This window comes from Mytilus edulis, chromosome 7, assembly GCF_963676685.1.
Source record: "Mytilus edulis chromosome 7, xbMytEdul2.2, whole genome shotgun sequence".
Classification (NCBI taxonomy): Eukaryota; Metazoa; Mollusca; class Bivalvia; order Mytilida; family Mytilidae; genus Mytilus; species Mytilus edulis.
Genome location: NC_092350.1, coordinates 12,932,286 through 12,950,273, shown reverse-complemented (window position 1 = coordinate 12,950,273; position 17,988 = coordinate 12,932,286). Strand labels below are relative to the sequence as shown.

General features: G+C 33.3%; 2 protein-coding genes across 2 annotated transcripts in view; one reads left to right on the top strand and one right to left on the bottom strand.

Moving 5' to 3' along the window:
* Positions 1-17,988, top strand: part of LOC139530002 (receptor-type tyrosine-protein phosphatase alpha-like) — a 517,312-nt gene that overhangs the window by 171,328 nt on the left and 327,996 nt on the right. The window lies entirely within an intron of this gene.
* LOC139529971 (histidine N-alpha-methyltransferase-like) lies at positions 564-14,430 on the bottom strand. Its single transcript, XM_071325974.1, has 7 exons — positions 14,103-14,430; positions 9,480-9,618; positions 8,766-8,868; positions 8,099-8,202; positions 6,365-6,448; positions 1,967-2,143; positions 564-746 (listed from the first exon to the last, which is right to left on the bottom strand). Exons 1-7 carry the CDS (start codon positions 14,274-14,276, stop codon positions 565-567), a joined length of 963 nt encoding a protein of 320 aa, XP_071182075.1. The 5' UTR covers positions 14,277-14,430; the 3' UTR covers position 564.

Sequence of the window (17,988 nt, the reverse complement as noted above, 5' to 3'; positions counted from 1 at the left end):
AAAAACTGCCATTATAGCTGACATTTTTTGTGTTTACATATTTCAATAGAGTTATTTAAATGATTTAGCGTATAGATATATAGATATATAGATAGCGTGAAATTCCCACAACAAAAACATCGGATATACATATCTTTTTGTGATAGGACAAAGCTTTATGAATCTGATAAGCCAAACAGTTGTACATTTCTGGTCAAAATCGGTTCCACCTAGCATTGAAGATTCAGAGAAGGATGTGTGTGCAAAATTTTACAGACCACGGATGCCAAGTGATTGAAATGAACGAAACAGAACGAAAAAGAAAAAAAAACAATATAGAAAAAACTGACTCCCAACTAGAACAAATTTTCAAGAAGAAAAAAGTTGTATATAAACAAACAGAGAGACGAAAAAACAACCACAACCGGTTGAGATTGAACTATTTTTGCCGACCTGCGTCGTATAGTTGACCTTTAAGGTTTGTGTAATCATTTATTGTAACTGATGTGCTGTTTATTGATTGCATTGGGGAACAAAGAGTAAAAACACAAGAAACAAGTTATGTAATCTAATATACATTTTTTTTTATTGCCGGTTCACTAATACCACTCCCACATGTTCATTCGTCCAGTATTTCTCCATTCCCAGTGACGCTTTATTCAAGAGATATTCGAATTGTGCAATAGTATGTTTGGAGCTGATCCCTCCCTCTTCGTTCAGGTATAATCTTTCTCCTTTTAGAATTTTCCTGGTTAAATCTAATTTTCCTATAATATATAATAAAATGAACTCAATAAGGCCGTTAGTTTTTTTGTTTGAATTGTTTTACATTGTTATTTCGGGGCCTTTCATAGCTGACTATGCGGTTTGGGCTTAGCATATTGTTTAAGGCCGCACGGTGACCTATAGTTGTTAATTTCTGTGTCATTTTTGTCTCTTGTGGAGAGTTGTCTCATTGCATTGGCAATCATGCCACATTTTTTTTTTATCTCAACATAAATATTCAAATGAGTGAGGGAAATTTAAGTTGTCCTTGTTCCTCAAACTGCTATCATAGTACAATTAATCTTCTCTTTCAAAATGTATTTTAAATAATTGTTACAAATATACAAACATTATATAGTATACGGCTGTTATTAGATAAATAATTATTATGATTTCATGTTTTTTAGTTCAATGAACTAGAACTATTTCATAATATCTTCTTATTTTATAAAACATTAGAAAATTTCGCACAGAAAACAAAATTGCCTCAATATTATAGACCTATCTATGTCATAAAAACCGGACCTGCAAAACTTCGCGTTAAAAAACAAAATGAGCTCAATTATAAGATGTTAATGATTTGGCATACATTTCTTGTTGGCTTGTTAAACAATTGTTATTCAAACTCTGGACTGTTTAATTCTTGATGCAATAACGAACGATGTCAAACTGTTTTAACTATCTTTCAATTCTTATATTGTTTGGCCTAATTTGCGATATAAAAAGAAAACAGTGTAGCCATTGACATTGTTTGCCTAATACAGTTTCTAGTAGCAACTTTGATTAACACGTTACTGTACAATTCAACTTAAAATCTTTAAATCAAGGAAAAACATCTCTCCGTTGTTGCACCGATTCGTAAAATAAAAACGTATTCCCTTCAAAAGCGTGGTCTTTCCAGAACACAGTATATAAGATTAAAACAGGTTTGTATGGGGTTCTTGTTTTATATTCCATCATGTCTGGGTGATCTTTTTTTGGACGGGAGATATTGTCTCATTGGCAAGCATACCACATATCCTTCCATTGCAATCATTCAAAACACACTTATCAATAACGGTAATATTCTTTTATTTACAGTTCACTCTAGACACATGTCCAAGCTTTCAAACAAGGACAACAGCATGTCGAAAACTATGTTATGCCATACTGAAAACGATTGATTAAAAAAAACTTGTACAGCCTTGCACACCCGATTGAGTCGTATTTATTTAATACAAACCTATGTTAACTTCACAATTCTCGATAGCCTCTATCCAAACATTAACATAGCTACAATTATCTGACTTTGAATTTGCCACCAATTCGTTCTTAATTTCGAACTTTGATACGTCAATATTACCATTCATTTCCCTATTTAAGCGATGGATGGAATTGAGATAAAACTTCTCGCTGTAACCTGCAGAAAAAAATTGTATCAATTGATCGATGATACATAAAAGACAAATATTAAAGTACGTCTCAAATAAAACAATAATGTATATACAGTATGTCCTTACATAATGTCATAGACAATCGTATATTCCAGTATGTCCTTACATGATGTCATAGACAATCGTATATTCCTGTATGTCCTTACATGATGTCATAGACAATCGTACATTCCAGTATGTCCTTACATGATGTCATAGACAATCGTATATTTCAGTATGTTCTTACATGATGTCAAAGACAATCGTATATTCCAGTATGTCCTTACATGATGGCATAGACAATCGTATATTCCAGTATGTCCTTACATGATGTCATAGACAATCGTATATTCCAGTATGTCCTTACATGATGTCAAAGACAATCGTATATTCCAGTATGTCCTTACATGATGTCATAGACAATCGTATATTCCAGTATGTCCTTACATGATGTCATAGACAATCGTATATTCCAGTATGTCCTTACATGATGTCAAAGACAATCGTATATTACAGTATGTCCTTACATGATGTAATAGACAATCGTATATTCCAATATGTCCTTACATGATGTCAAAGACAATCGTATATTCCAGTATGTCCTTACATGATGTCATAGACAATCGTATATTTCAGTATGTCCTTACATGATGTCATAGACAATCGTATATTCCAGTATGTCCTTACATGATGTCATAGACAATCGTATAATCCAGTATGTCCTTACATGATGTCAAAGACAATCGTATATTCCAGTATGTCCTTACATGATGTCATAGACAATCGTATATTCCAGTATGTCCTTACATGATGTCAAAGACAATCGTATATTACAGTATGTCCTTACATGATGTAATAGACAATCGTATATTCCAGTATGTCCTTACATGATTTCATAGACAATCGTATAATCCAGTATGTCCTTACATGATGTCAAAGACAATCGTATATTCCAGTATGTCCTTACATGATGTCATAGACAATCGTATATTCCAGTATGTCCTTACATGATGGCATAGACAATCGTATATTCCAGTATGTCCTTACATGATGTCATAGACAATCGTATATTCCAGTATGTCCTTACATGATGTCATAGACAATCGTATAATCCAGTATGTCCTTACATGATTTCAAAGACAATCGTATATTCCATTATGTCCTTACATGATGTCATAGACAATCGTATATTCCATTATGTCCTTACATGATGTCAAAGACAATCGTATATTACAGTATGTCCTTACATGATGTAATAGACAATCGAATATTCCAGTATGTCCTTACATGATGTCATAGACAATCGTATAATCCAGTATGTCCTTACATGATGTCAAAGACAATCGTATATTACAGTATGTCCATTCATGATGTAATAGACAATCGTATATTCCAGTATGTCCTTACATGATGTCAAAGACAATCGTATATTCCAGTATGTCCTTACATGATGTCATAGACAATCGTATATTCCAGTATGTCCTTACATGATGTCATAGACAATCGTATATTCCAGTATGTCCTAACCTGATGTCATAGACAATCGTATAATCCAGTATGTCCTTACATGATGTCAAAGACAATCGTATATTCCAGTATGTCCTTACATGATGTCATAGACAATCGTATATTCCAGAATGTCCTTACATGATGTCAAAGACAATCGTATATTCCAGTATGTCCTTACATGATATAATAGACAATCGTATATTCCAGTATGTCCTTACATGATGTCATAGACAATCGTATAATCCAGTATGTCCTTACATGATGTCAAAGACAATCGTATATTCCAGTATGTCCTTACATGATGTCATAGACAATCATATATTCCAGTATGTCCTTACATGATGTCAAAGACAATCGTATATTACAGTATGTCCTTACATGATGTCATAGACAATCGTATATTCCAGTATGTCCTTACATGATGTCAAAGACAATCGTATATTCCAGTATGTCCTTACATGATGTCATAGACAATCGTATATTCCAGAATGTCCTTACATGATGTCAAAGACAATCGTATATTACAGTATGTCCTTACATGATGTAATAGACAATCGTATAGTCCAGTATGTCCTTACATGATGTCATAGACAATCGTATAATCCAGTATGTCCTTACATGATGTCAAAGACAATCGTATATTCCAGTATGTCCTTACATGATGTCATAGACAATCGTATATTCCAGTATGTCCTTACATGATGTCAAAGACAATCGTATATTACAGTATGTCCTTACATGATGTCATAGACAATCGTATATTTCAGTATGTCCTTACATGATGTCAAGGACAATCGTATATTCCAGTATGTCCTTACATGATGTCATAGACAATCGTATATTCCAGTATGTCCTTACATGATGTCATAGACAATCGTATATTCCAGTATGTCCTTACATGATGTCATAGACAATCGTATAATCCAGTATGTCCTTACATGATGTCAAAGACAATCGTATATTCCAGTATGTCCTTACATGATGTCATAGACAATCGTATATTCCAGTATGTCCTTACATGATGTCAAAGACAATCGTATATTACAGTATGTCCTTACATGATGTCATAGACAATCGTATATTTCAGTATGTCCTTACATGATGTCATAGACAATCGTATATTCCAGTTTGTCCTTACATGATGTCATAGACAATGGTATATTACAGTATGTCCTTACATGATGTCATAGACAATCGTATGTTCCAGTATGTCCTTACATGATGTCATAGACAATCGTATGTTCCAGTATGTCCTTACATGATGCCATAGACAATCGTATATTCCAGTATGTTCTTACATGATGTCGTAGACAATCGTATATACAGTATGTCCTTACATGATGGCAAAGACAATCGTATATACAGTATGTCCTTACATGATGTCATAGACAATCGTACATTCCAGTATGTCCTTACATGATGTCATAGACAATCGTATATACAGTATGTCCTTACATGATGTCATAAACAATCGTATATTCCAGTATGTCCTTACATGATGTCATAGACAATCGTATATTCCAGTATGTCCTTACATGATGTCATAGACAATCGTATATACAGTATGTCCTTACATGATGTCATAGACAATCGTATATACAGTATGTCCTTACATGATGTCATAGACGATCGTTTATTCCAGTATGTCTTTACATGATGTCATAGACGATCGTATATTCCAGTATGTCCTTACATGATGTCATAGACAATCGTATATTCCAGTATGTCCTTACATGATGTCATAGACAATCGTATATTCCAGTATGTCCTTACATGATGTCATAGACAATCGTATATTCCAGTATGTCCTTACATGATGTCATAGACAATCGTATATTCCAGTATGTCCTTACATGATGTCATAGACAATCGTATATTCCAGTATGTCCTTACATGATGTCATAGACAATCGTATATTCCAGTATGTCTTTACATGATGTCATAGACAATCGTATATTCTATAATTCGAGTATGGTGTCATTATAAACTAGTCTAGGGAGTGATGTCAGTAAAACATGAAGATATTTAACGAACCAGTATGATATGAAAATGCTAGTATATTTTTTTACAAAGTTTAAAATATATGAACAACAAACTGTACCTTTCTCGCTTTTTTTTATATAGATTAGACCGTTGGTTTTCCCGTTTGAATGGTTTTACACTAGTAATTTTGGGGCCCTTTATAGCTTGTTGTTCGGTGTGAGCCAAGGCTCCGTGTTGAAGGCCATACATTGACCTATGATGGTTTACTTTTTATAAACTGTTATTTGGATAGAGAGTTGTCTCATTGGCACTCATACCACATCTTCCTATATCTATCGATATAAATATGACATTCAAAATGTTTTGTAGAAAATAAAAATTAGAGATTTTGACTTTGTTTTGTATTAATCATTACTGATTTATTATTGTTGGTATTTTAACGCCCCTTTAACCACCGCATTTAGGCTATTTCGTGGCTGCTTGTTTTTATTGGTGGAGGAAGCCGGAGTGCCCGGAGAAAACCACCGACCTTCGATAGGAAAACTGACAATCCTAGTCAATAAAGATTGGAGTGGAGTGCACCCGCTCGAGCGGGGTTCGAACTCGCAACCTCAGTGTTGATTGGCTAGTGATTACAGTAGTAACTACTTATCATAATTGTATATTACGTTTTATGAGATGGTTGTAGTATCAAACGCATGAGGACTAATATTTACCTTCAGGATCTAGGTAAGATAGCTCTATAATATCTTTACGAGATGCATCTGTCACATCAAATGTAATCACCAATTTGTCATCCACTGCAACAAGATACCAAGTATTAATTAAAATCATTTAAGACACCATAAGTACTGCAATTGAATAAAAAAAGAAATATGTGAATTATAGGTAAATAATTTAACTTTGGATGTAACACGTCTTCTGATTGGCTAAATGTGTTTTGTCTATCAGATCATAGACATAATTTTGTCATTTGACCGTGACGTAACCATCGTCTTTTTCAAAATTTACTCCTTACAACTGGAATATAGAAATAAATTATGACAAATGACTGTAATGTGTTTTTGTCTATTCGAAATAACCTTAAAATGTGATGCATACTTTTAATTACCCCGCTACTCGGGTTATTTAGTGTGCACCACATATTTAATATTACTTTTTTCTGTCTATGAAGAAATAACATAAAAAATGCGATGCACAATGAATAACCCTCGTAGTGGGTTATTTTAAAGTGTGCACCACATTTTTTATGTTATTTCAAATAGACAGAAAAAAAAGAATTACAGTCAGATCTTATAATTTAAATCTAAATTTCATTTTAAACCGGAGGAATTCATGAAAAACCATTGATGACGTCAAAGTCACATGACAAAATTATGTCTATGAGCTGATAAACATAACAACGTCAGCCAATCAGAAGACGCGTACATCCAAAATTAAATTATTTCTTCATAAATAAAACAAATAGTACAGCCATAATAAAGAAACCTTAAGTGAAACAAATATTGTTTTTATTTACATGTAGAACCAATAAAAACATATACGGGGGTTATTGTTGTGTTGTGTAGAGCGAGAAGAAACGACATCGACGTACTATCTGACTTTCTGTACAATAAAATTTCATGCATCTTTGGTGTTGTTATCTTAAATTATTATGTGTTTAGTGTGATATTTAAATATGCGTATTGTAATTCACAAGTTTGATCCCCAGCATGACTTGATGAAAGAACAAAGCCTGGCAACATATTAAATAAGTGTATTAAAACCTTCTGACGATCAAATGTTTAGCAGGTTTCAGCCCTGTGTTAGAAAATAAAAATTCAAATCTATATCAACGTGTATATGTAATAAAAGTACAGAACCGGATATATACTTTAAAGCTTGGCTTTACACATTCAGCGCTTGCTTTTAAATCTACAGCGCTAGACTTTACATATCCAGCGCTTGACTTAATAAACCACGAATCTGTACATGTATGAGAACAACATGGCTCTGTACATTTCAGTATGAGAATCTTTGACAGACATTGTGTCAGTCCATTGGTCGATATAGTAAAGGTAGGTATTGAGATGTATCAACACGCATGCGCCTGCCACTAAGTCCGATTGTTTTATCATGTTATATCGTAATTTTTAATAAGTAGAGAATTGGTGTTCATAGTTATGAATTTATTTTTATTTTTTGTATTCCTAATGGTGATGCACTTGACATAATGTACGATACATTGTCTATTGTTGATTGTTGCATGTTGCAATATGCATGTCTTTTGATTAATTTTGTCGCTATTTTGGGGTCTCATTGAACTACAGTTTACCCTAAATGCTCCTTGATTCAAAGATTTGATGTCATATGCTGGACGGACAGCCGAATGGAAGTTAAGATTGACAGAAAAAAGGAAAGACTGACGAATGGTCAAGTTCAGCAATACATTTCTTCTTCGCCTCAAGTACCTTGCATAGTGTTTCGTATTTCCAATAGAACATCTAACTGCTTTTCATACGATAAACTCTGCAAACTTCCAAACCATACAATAATTTTTTTATCTGTCATAGTTCTGTGAATAAAAAAATAAAGGGGCAAAATGTACTAATTACTTAATGCATTTGAAAGCTTGTATAAGCTAATGTATTGAAGACTCGCAAGATGTTTTTTTCTGTATAACATAAATCAGAAGTCAATCTAAAAAAATGGCTATAAACTTTAGAATTGTTTTAAGACAAATTAGATTTTTCATAAAACAAAAAGAAGAAATATTTATTTAATCGATGTATTTCTTTTTTCTTTTATAATTTTCAAACCAAAACAAGCGATTATGAATACCTTATCATTATTGGATACAAATGATTTGGTCAAACCACACGACAGCTTGACTGCATATTCATTCGTGATTTATATTGCCTGCATTGTCTCTGTATAAGAAACAATAAATTATCTAAAATCTATCTAATAAAAAAAAATCTTTTAATGGAAAAGGACAATTTCAAACGTTATTCGATTAAAAAAAAACTATGCGTCGTTTTCGTTTTCGTAGATTTTCCAGAGAAACAATTAATCAAACAAGGATGCAACATTTTAAGTCAATTAACATCTATTCATAGACATTATAAATATACTAACTTTACTTTTCTCAGTGCTACCATGTATTCCTCTCCGATTGGATGAACATCTAATTTATTTCCATATATTGTTTTCACGTTTGCAGCGGTTTTGCTAAGAAAATCTATGAAATAGTGAATAATAATGTTCAATGTTTAAAAAAAATCTTAGCTAGGCAAACACTACATTGCATACAAAAACATTAGAAAAATTAGTACAGTGTGCAGTGACACAGAAAATCCTAATAGTCGTTTTTTATACAGTAACTTATTTCTGCAGCTATTTCTGTTGCTAATACGTATCGTTGGAAGAAATATGGTAACATTGTGTTTTATGTTATATTGTTTAATTACAGTATATTATATAATTATAAATCATACAAGTTTTCTTTTGAGCTGTAGACTAAACCACATGCAAAATGATTTTAATCTTTAATTGTCATACTTTGAATCTTTGGATCTCCATACCCTTCCGGAGCACCTGAGGGGTTCATGTTGCTTAGTCTTTATTTTTCTATGTTGTGTTTTGTGTACTATTATTTGTCTGTTTGTATTTTTCTTTTGTAGCCATGGTGTTATCTAGCCTAAAATGCAGTATGCATATGTTATTGATCAAGAAATGTTTCAGCTTACAAATAATCGACTTTCTGTTCAAATATTTCAACAACAAAAGGAGATAGACACGTTCGAAAAACACATTTGGTTAGTAAGGGGAAAACAATGCGTTCATACCAACCTTTAGAAATATCTACTGGGACATAAGTTAGAGATTCGTGCGTCTCTAAAAGTTTATCTAAGATCAACATTGTCTTGGTGGCATTTCCACTACCAAGGTCAACAACCATTCTGGAATCTTTCAAATATTCTGTTAATTCCTTTAAAATACAACTACATCAAACAAAACAAAAAAAAAGCCTCAGAATTGGTAATGTTTTCTTTTCTCTGGCTCTTTAGTCCTTACACAATTTTAGCATCTACCAATTAGAAAAGGTTTTTTTCAATTTGAAATGACGCAATTGTTTTATACTGACTTGCATGCCAAGTTTCATTGTCAATAAAAGAAAAGTATTTTTTTTTTTAATCTAAAACAGAATCCGATTGATGCAAATGTTATTCAGCCCCAAGCTTTGCTTGCGAAGACTGAACGTTACGAAAAGGATGGCAATCTACAAAATTAAATTAAAACAAACTTTTGTAACTGTTCCTAGAATTGACCGAATCAAGTCCATTTTACATTTATGTTGGCCTGTAACCTCATTATCCGCGATGGTTAGAGAACCCTGTTAAACTCTGACGCTTTGGTTGCTGTCTACATTTAATTTGTTTTTCGTTCGTTTATTGTTTTTTTTAAATTGAATCAGGTTTTGGATCTTAATTTGGTTAGTTCTAAATTTTCTATATGATTTTGTTTTTGCTAACTGTTGAAGGCCGTGCAATGCCACATTTTGTTCACATATTTGTCCTTTCGTCTTTAACTTCTTCTCTGTCAAGAGATGATTGTCTCGTCAGAGTTATACTACATCTTTCTTTTTTATAAAAAAAAAACAAACTATTTTTACTGAATAGGATAAATTTAATAACTAAATTGTTTTCAATAAGGATTGCATATCAGCTCGAGAGTCATATCGGCCGGGGTATCATACCGAGTCGTTAGTCGATTTATAGTATTGGTCAAGAGATTTTTGCCGGGTCGATAAGGAAAAAGACAAAAAGACAGGTATTATACTTCATATCATATACTGCCTAGGTGCGAACGCAACCAGGCTGATAATCCCATATCAGCCCTATCACGTGACGTTACACAGAGCTGATACGGGTTATTGTCCGTTGAGTTTATGACAAGTCTACTATCGCTTGTTACACATGTTACACATATGCAAACACTATCATAGTAATGCTCAATAAATGATAATTTATGATCATCTACAATACACTGCAGTACGTAGTCGTTTTATTTCGATGTTATTAATATACACATGGAAAAAAGTATTGCAACACCTTGATTTTTTAAAACTTGAAAAATCAGCCTCTTATTTTGGATGGAATATGATAAAATATTTGAAAAATAATATTGGCATTAAAACGAACAAAAAATGTATGAAAAAAATTGTTTTATTTAACCAAAATTTTTATAACAAAATGAAGTGTATTTTGTACAAAAAAATGCATTTTACAACTGTTACTGTAGTCGAACTTTACAATGTCAGACATTTCAAAATTAATCTTTAGATGATTGTTCACATGATGGTTGATCGTTATACGCCAAAGAATTAGTACTTGTGTGCAGCCTCCATTCAAACAGATAACCGCATCTTAACGTCTTCTGATTCCTACCATAAGTCGACCAGTTTGTTGCTAAGGTAGCAGCAACCATTCCTTACGAAGGGTATTGTTTATATCATGACGTGTTTGAACTGGGGTGTCCTTTCGTGCACTTTACGCCCAATAGTGTCCCATATATGCTCGGTATGGTTCGAATCCGGGCTACGATCGGGCCAAGGAAGATAAACCGAATTCTTTTTAAAATCTGAATTTGACGAATACGTAAGATCCTACAATCTACAAGAATATAATACAGTCCAAATGCTTCAAACTTTAATTTCTCCAAAGTAAAACACTTTAAAGATATTTCTAGGACACTTCAACTAAAAAGGAAAAAAAAAGAAAAAAAAAAAGAAAGATGAACCGAATTCCATTGGAACAATGGATCTTCTTCCACGATGCTAATTTCCAACTTTGGCGAGCTCTGCACTACATTGGATACGGGCAACTGTGTCTGTTCGTAGGCAAAGGTCACTGAAATGGTCTCATCGCTCGATAACCAGTAGCGATGAGCCGATTTAACAGTTCTTGTTTAAAGGCTCCTGTATGGTCATCACCCTCTTTTTAGGATTGTATTGTTTGCAATGGGGTTCCTTCTGACCAACCTTCATTATGCTTGATTTTCCCTAGCATATGTTATAGGGGATCTTCTTGATCTCGGACGGTCTTTAACATCGTTTGTTGCCTGATTTTTATTCTCAAAACGACTTATAGTAGAATGGTGATAACCAACAATACGTGCAATTGTCACATCGACATACATGCTTCTCTAATGCTGATTATCTACCATCTTGCTGCAGTTATGAGTTGTAGTCTGGATGACCAATTACAAGGTGTCAATCACATAACTTTATAAACTTGGTTATTTAAAGTGTTGAAAACAGTGAAGATAAAAAAAATCTGTTTTATTGTTTACGAATACAGTAGCTGCATGTGCAGATAAGAACTTATCGAGTCGATATTTATTAATTAAACTCAAGTAATATTTAAAGAATGTTTAAATAGTTCTATTTCAACAAATTATATCACAAAAAAATAAAGAGTGTTTTTTTAATTTGAATTTCAATTTGGTGTTGCAATACTTTTTTCCATGTGTATTTATTGCATATATTATTCTTTTCTATCTAAACGACATGAGTGAGCTGAGCGATTGGTCTAAGAAATGGCTGATGTCCTTTAACCCAGAAAAACAGAAATAATGTTGTTTTCATACATTGAAACTCCAGAAATGAATTTCACTTTCAATGGTTAGAGGATTGAAGTTACAGACTTCCATAAACACGTCTTGGGTGTTACATTTAGTCAAGATGTTAAATGGATCACCCATGTTGAATTATCATAAAAAATGTATTTAAACATTTGAATGTACTTAGAACATTAAAGTACAGGATAAGTAGGAGCAACTTAGGAAAGCTTTACTTGACTTTTATTAGACCGCTACTCGAATATGCATGTGAACTTTGGGTTAATATGGGTGTGAGTTATTGTAAAAAATTAGAACAGCTGCAGCTTGAGGCAGCCATAATTGTAACAGGTCTTCCTATTTTTACAATTAATAGAATTATCTATGATGTGATTGGTTGGGAAACTCTAGCTGAACGACGAGAAAGAAGGAAGGTACAATTATTCTATAATATTCAACATAATAATGCACCAGCCGATCTTTGCAATTCAATTCCACTAACAATCCAAATTAAAACTGTTTATCCATTACGTAATGGGAATGATATCATATACCCTTTTTGTAGACTTTCATTAACCCAAGAATCCTTCATACCTTCAACAATACGACTGTGGAATAACCTTAATGTGGTGCGGACACGCAACATTTACTCTTTAGGTAAATTTAAACCGAACTAAAAAATCTTAAAATAAATTCAAAAGCCCAAGTACCAAAACATTATGACTTTGGCAATCGTAAACTCAATATTATTTTGACACAACTTAGGTGCTCAGCTTCTTTTTTGAATTATGATCTTAACAGAGTCAACATTATTTCAGATCCGTCTTGTAGCTGTGGTGCTAAGTGCGAAGATTCACGTCACTTCTTTTTTTATTGTCCTAATTTTTCGAATATAAGAACCCAATTATTTAATACTCTCTATTTAACTCTCTACTAAATTTGAACATCTTAACCTCTGGCGATACGTCTTTAACTAATGTTGAAAATGAAAGAATTGTAAAGAATGTATATGAATTTATTAAAGAGTCTAAGAGGTTTGTAATTGTGTAATATAGCACATTATAAAGTGCAAATACATGCATATTGTGTATAACCAGTCACATCATCACACACCATCTCTTCACAGTTCAAATATTTTTTATATATATATATATATAATGTATTGTTTGTATACATGCTTTGTAAATATTCTACTGTTATAAATTTTTATGGGAGAAGACTATATAAGTTTGATTAACTTGTGTCTCATCCCTTTTGCACATTTAAGCGACATATTAGCTAAAGGTGGCTCGGGACTATTCGACTGCGCATAATTTCACGCATGAATTACAAAAGTAATTGTCGTAATTTTTTTTAATATTTTGATTGATTAGAAATATTAAATCATTGTAGTTATGTGACTAATAGAATATTTTCGTTATTATCGGTATTTTTTAAAGGGTCAAAATGACATTTCACCCATTTTTACCATTTTCCCGCCAAAATTTGGGTTGCAAGGCAAAATATTTTTTTTTCCTTATCGGTGACCTATGTATTTTATTGGCTCATTCTTTGAAGCTGTATTCCAGCTTTTCATATTACAGATTTGGAACAATTGTCATAGAACGTTTTTTTGATATTCCGAAAAAAATATGTCAACACCTCTATTTCCCCTATCATTTCATTGAAAAATGGTCCCTTTTACATACCTGACAGTGTTTAAAAGTAAAATTTTGAGCTTAAATGGTCCGTGACACCCTATTTTTTTTCGACCAATTTGATTCATTTTCTTTAAAGAATAAAATAACCAAAAATACGGCACTTCTGATAGAAACTTCGAATACGCCCGAGCCACCTTAATTTATGAGTACGTACTGTTATAATGTCAATCAGGATGTTCCTTTCAAAACGATGAAAGTAGTAATATTTGCACTGCTCCATACAAATATCATTTAACCGAGATCCTTCTTCGTCATAACGGTACCATGCTGGAATAAACATTGGATTTGCCGAAAGTCCGGTTAGTAATTCTGTCTTTAAGTTGTCCATGCTTGAACTAACTACTTGAACAATATTTGGAAAAATATCATAAATCAAACAAACGTCTTTGAATGTTATAATAACAGTAAATGTCTGGGTAAGGTCGCGGTGCTCTGTGATACGGTTCACTGGACAGCGTTGTTAACATATCTGGTTTCAGTTGTCCAACTTGTTAAACTCATAATATGATTAATACTAAAGAATCGTTAAAAGTAGATAACAAGATTAGTAAATAAAAGGATTTAATTCTGTAAGAATATAGTAAAGTGGTCGGAACCGATGAAATTGTAGGATTTGACGTGTTTAATTGTTTAAAATGAATGACAATCATATTCTTAGTGAGGGTTTGTTCTATTGTTCAACCCTACATGTACTTACAATCCAAAACAAAAAGTTTCTATAAATGAGATACAGGTGCGCGAATTCAAGAAGATTAAATTTCATTATTGAAATTGGTTAAAAATTAAACAGCACCCTAATACTTCTTCAGCTCTATATGTTGACTAGTACATGAAGCTTTAAAAACACATATCATAAAAGTTGAATTTACTGTTGCAGTAAAAGTTATAAATTGAATACACATAACTTCAAACGTACTAATAAGAAAAATGCTTTATCCACAAAGAAGGAAAGAATGAATAAATGTAACTTAATCTTTGAGCTTATACACTTACGAAATTTCAGATTAAATAAACCGCGGTTGGTAAAAATAGTATTTACATGTAGGGGGTTACGTTAACCTTTAAATTGTTTGCTTAGCGTATTAAAAAGTATTTAAATTTAAAGGCATTGTATTTGGTCATTTCATTCTAATCAATTGTCTTACTTAATGAAACTGTATGAAATGTAAATAATTAAAATTCAAATATTAGCTGTGGAAAATTTGTAACTGTATCTAAAGTTATATTTATTGATATTGAACTGTAAATCAAGAAAAATATACCCGAACGATGCAATCCAAGCGGATATGGGCTGGTGACCTCCAAGTGTTTTAAAAGCTGGACATGTATTTTCGGCACTGGACTAGATGTAACATAATGTGTACATATAGATTGAATTGTAGAATATTTAAATGGTGTTACAGTAATGCTCTTGCTAATACCACAGTCCCACTAGGCCACGATCGCACTACGATCTGTGAAAAAAATGAAAAATTTTGACGATCATAGTACTATCGTGTAGATCGCAGTAAGGTCGTATCACGGTCGTGGTGAGGTCTTCAAGATCGTGATGAGCGTGGCCAACTTTGAACATTTCAAAACAATCGTGGTGCAGTCGTGGCGAAATGAGGTCGTTGTAGAAGCGTAGTGAGAGCGCACTTATGTCGTGGTAAGATCGCAAAGGTCGCTGTACCATTGTAGCGAGAGCGTAGCGAAAGCGTGATTCTATTCGGAGATACTGCGCTACGATCTCACAGCGACGTTATTACGACCTCATTACGACCATCACGTTTCTCACCGCGATCCAACTACGCTTCCTCTACGACTATACCACGTTTACACCACGCTATTCAAGACCATAGTACGATTCTAGCACGCCCTTGCCGTCCTCGTCACTCTCTTCTTACGACCAGACTATGTTCTTACTACGACCATCATTCTCATTGTCATTTTCACATAAAATATATTAAATCTCTCCAGGTTTTGTTTGTCAGTATGTAATTAGACTTCTTGTCCATTTTCTCTTACGGCTCAACCATGCTTCTCGTTTTTGTATAGATTAGACCGGCGTTGGTTTTCCTGTTTGAATGGTTTTACACTAGTAATTTTTGGGATCATTTATAGCTTGCTGTTCGGTGTGAGCCAAGGCTCCGTGTTGAAGGCCGTACCTTGGCCTATATTGGGTACCACGTTTACACCACGCTATTCAAGACCATAGTACGATTCTAGCACGCCCTTGTCGTCCTCATCACGCTCTTCTTACCACCTAACTACGTTCATACTACGACCATCATTCTCATTGTCATTTTCACATAAAATATATTAAATCTCTCCAGGTTTTGTTTGTCAGTATGTAATTAGACTTCTTGTCCATTTTCTCTAACGGCTCAACCATGCTTTGTTTTTGTATAGATTAGACCGGCGTTGGTTTTCTCGTTTGAATGGTTTTACACTAGTAATTTTTGGGACCATTTATAGCTTGCTGTTCGGTGTGAGCCAAGGCTCCGTGTTGAAGGCCGTACCTTGGCCTACATAGGTTTACTTTTATAAATTAATTGTTACTTGGATGGAGAGTTGTCTCATTGGCACCCATACCACATCTTCCCATATCTATTGACACTACTGTGTCATTTCTGCCATCGTTCACTAAAATATCGTCATTTGAGCCTCATGGACCAGTTATAATAGGTTGCAATTTAGGTTGGATTGGTCTGTCCGATATCACTGCTTGATCAGGATTAGTTACTACATGTATCAGAGCTCCCTCTGCCTCTACACAAACCCCTACCACCACGCACACTAGTTCTAGTTTATTTCGGTGGCATGACTGTATTTTTTCTTGAAATCTACGTACAATGTATTAATCAGAATTAGAAGGAATGGAACTGTATTGATATTGAACATGATGTCGACGTTTTTGCTGGGAACGTAGTAAGATCGCGTTTAAGGGCTTTTCAATATACACAGTTAGTAGTGTTACATTGTACGTCCCTTTATACAAGCAAAACGATACTGAGAAAAAATCTTTTAAAGGTTTAAACAGACAATGAATGATTGAAATAAATTTAAAAACACATTCAAAGATAACAAGTGGTTATCCGTTTTTGGATGATCAATGGAAGTATAGTTTCTTAATGCTTACGATATAGAAGACTTCCTCACTGTGAGAGGTCACTAAACTAATGCAACATGTTAAGATAGTCGGTAAGATAAATTCGTTACATAGTGCACTAGTGACTTAATACGGTATATACATGTATGGGGTCATTAAATTCTAAATTCCATATGAATTTACTGACCCCATATATACCGTATTAGGTCACTAGCACTCTATGTAACTAATAGTATTGCAAGTAGTGAGACTATAATAAAATATTGAATCTGAATCTACATATTCTGACAATGAACAGGTTCTTGATTAAAGCAATTAAGAAATTATTTGAACCTTTAGCACTTTACATCTTTCACGGTTTTAAAAGAGTGATAATCACTTTCAGTAAAATACTCGCTACCGCTCGTGCTTAATCATAAAGAAAGGGATTATTGTTATTATTTTTGGCTTTTTTCTTTCTATACAGAGAATATATCGTAACATATAAACACGTTAGAAACAATACACATAAACAACACGCACTTAGACAGTTCAAAGTATCAACAAAAAGGATCATCAAATTTAGCAATTGTGATTGTCGCTAATGACCAGAAACTTATCCATAAAACAAAGTTTACATGTGTTATATATATGCTGGACACAAAGTTTTATAAGTACACTACTCTCGTCGTTATCTAGTTCGTGTCACATGATAGAAGTGTGAATTCTAGAGATGATAGACTGTTCATATGATTGACTTCAGGTTTATGATGTCTCTTCACATTTCATTTCTATAATCAAGGACAAACGTTTAAGTCACATGAGCATAGTTTATGATCTTAAACGTTTGAAAATTCCCGCATTTTTCACATAGGAGATGTTCAACTTTCATACGTACAATAAATAGCACACAGGTCAAAATGTACTCTGAAGCTACTCTTAAATCTGGTTATCTCTTCGCAATTATAAA

Coding starts and splice junctions, on each gene's coding strand:
- LOC139529971 (XM_071325974.1), bottom strand. CDS start 14,276: ATGGACAACTTAAAGACAGAATTACTAACCGGACTTTCGGCAAATCCA. Junction 9,619..14,102: donor TCCTGATTGACATTATAACA/GTACGTACTCAT, acceptor TGTATTTTAAAG/GAATTAACAGAATATTTGAA. Junction 747..1,966: donor GAATTGTGAAGTTAACATAG/GTTTGTATTAAA, acceptor TATATATTATAG/GAAAATTAGATTTAACCAGG.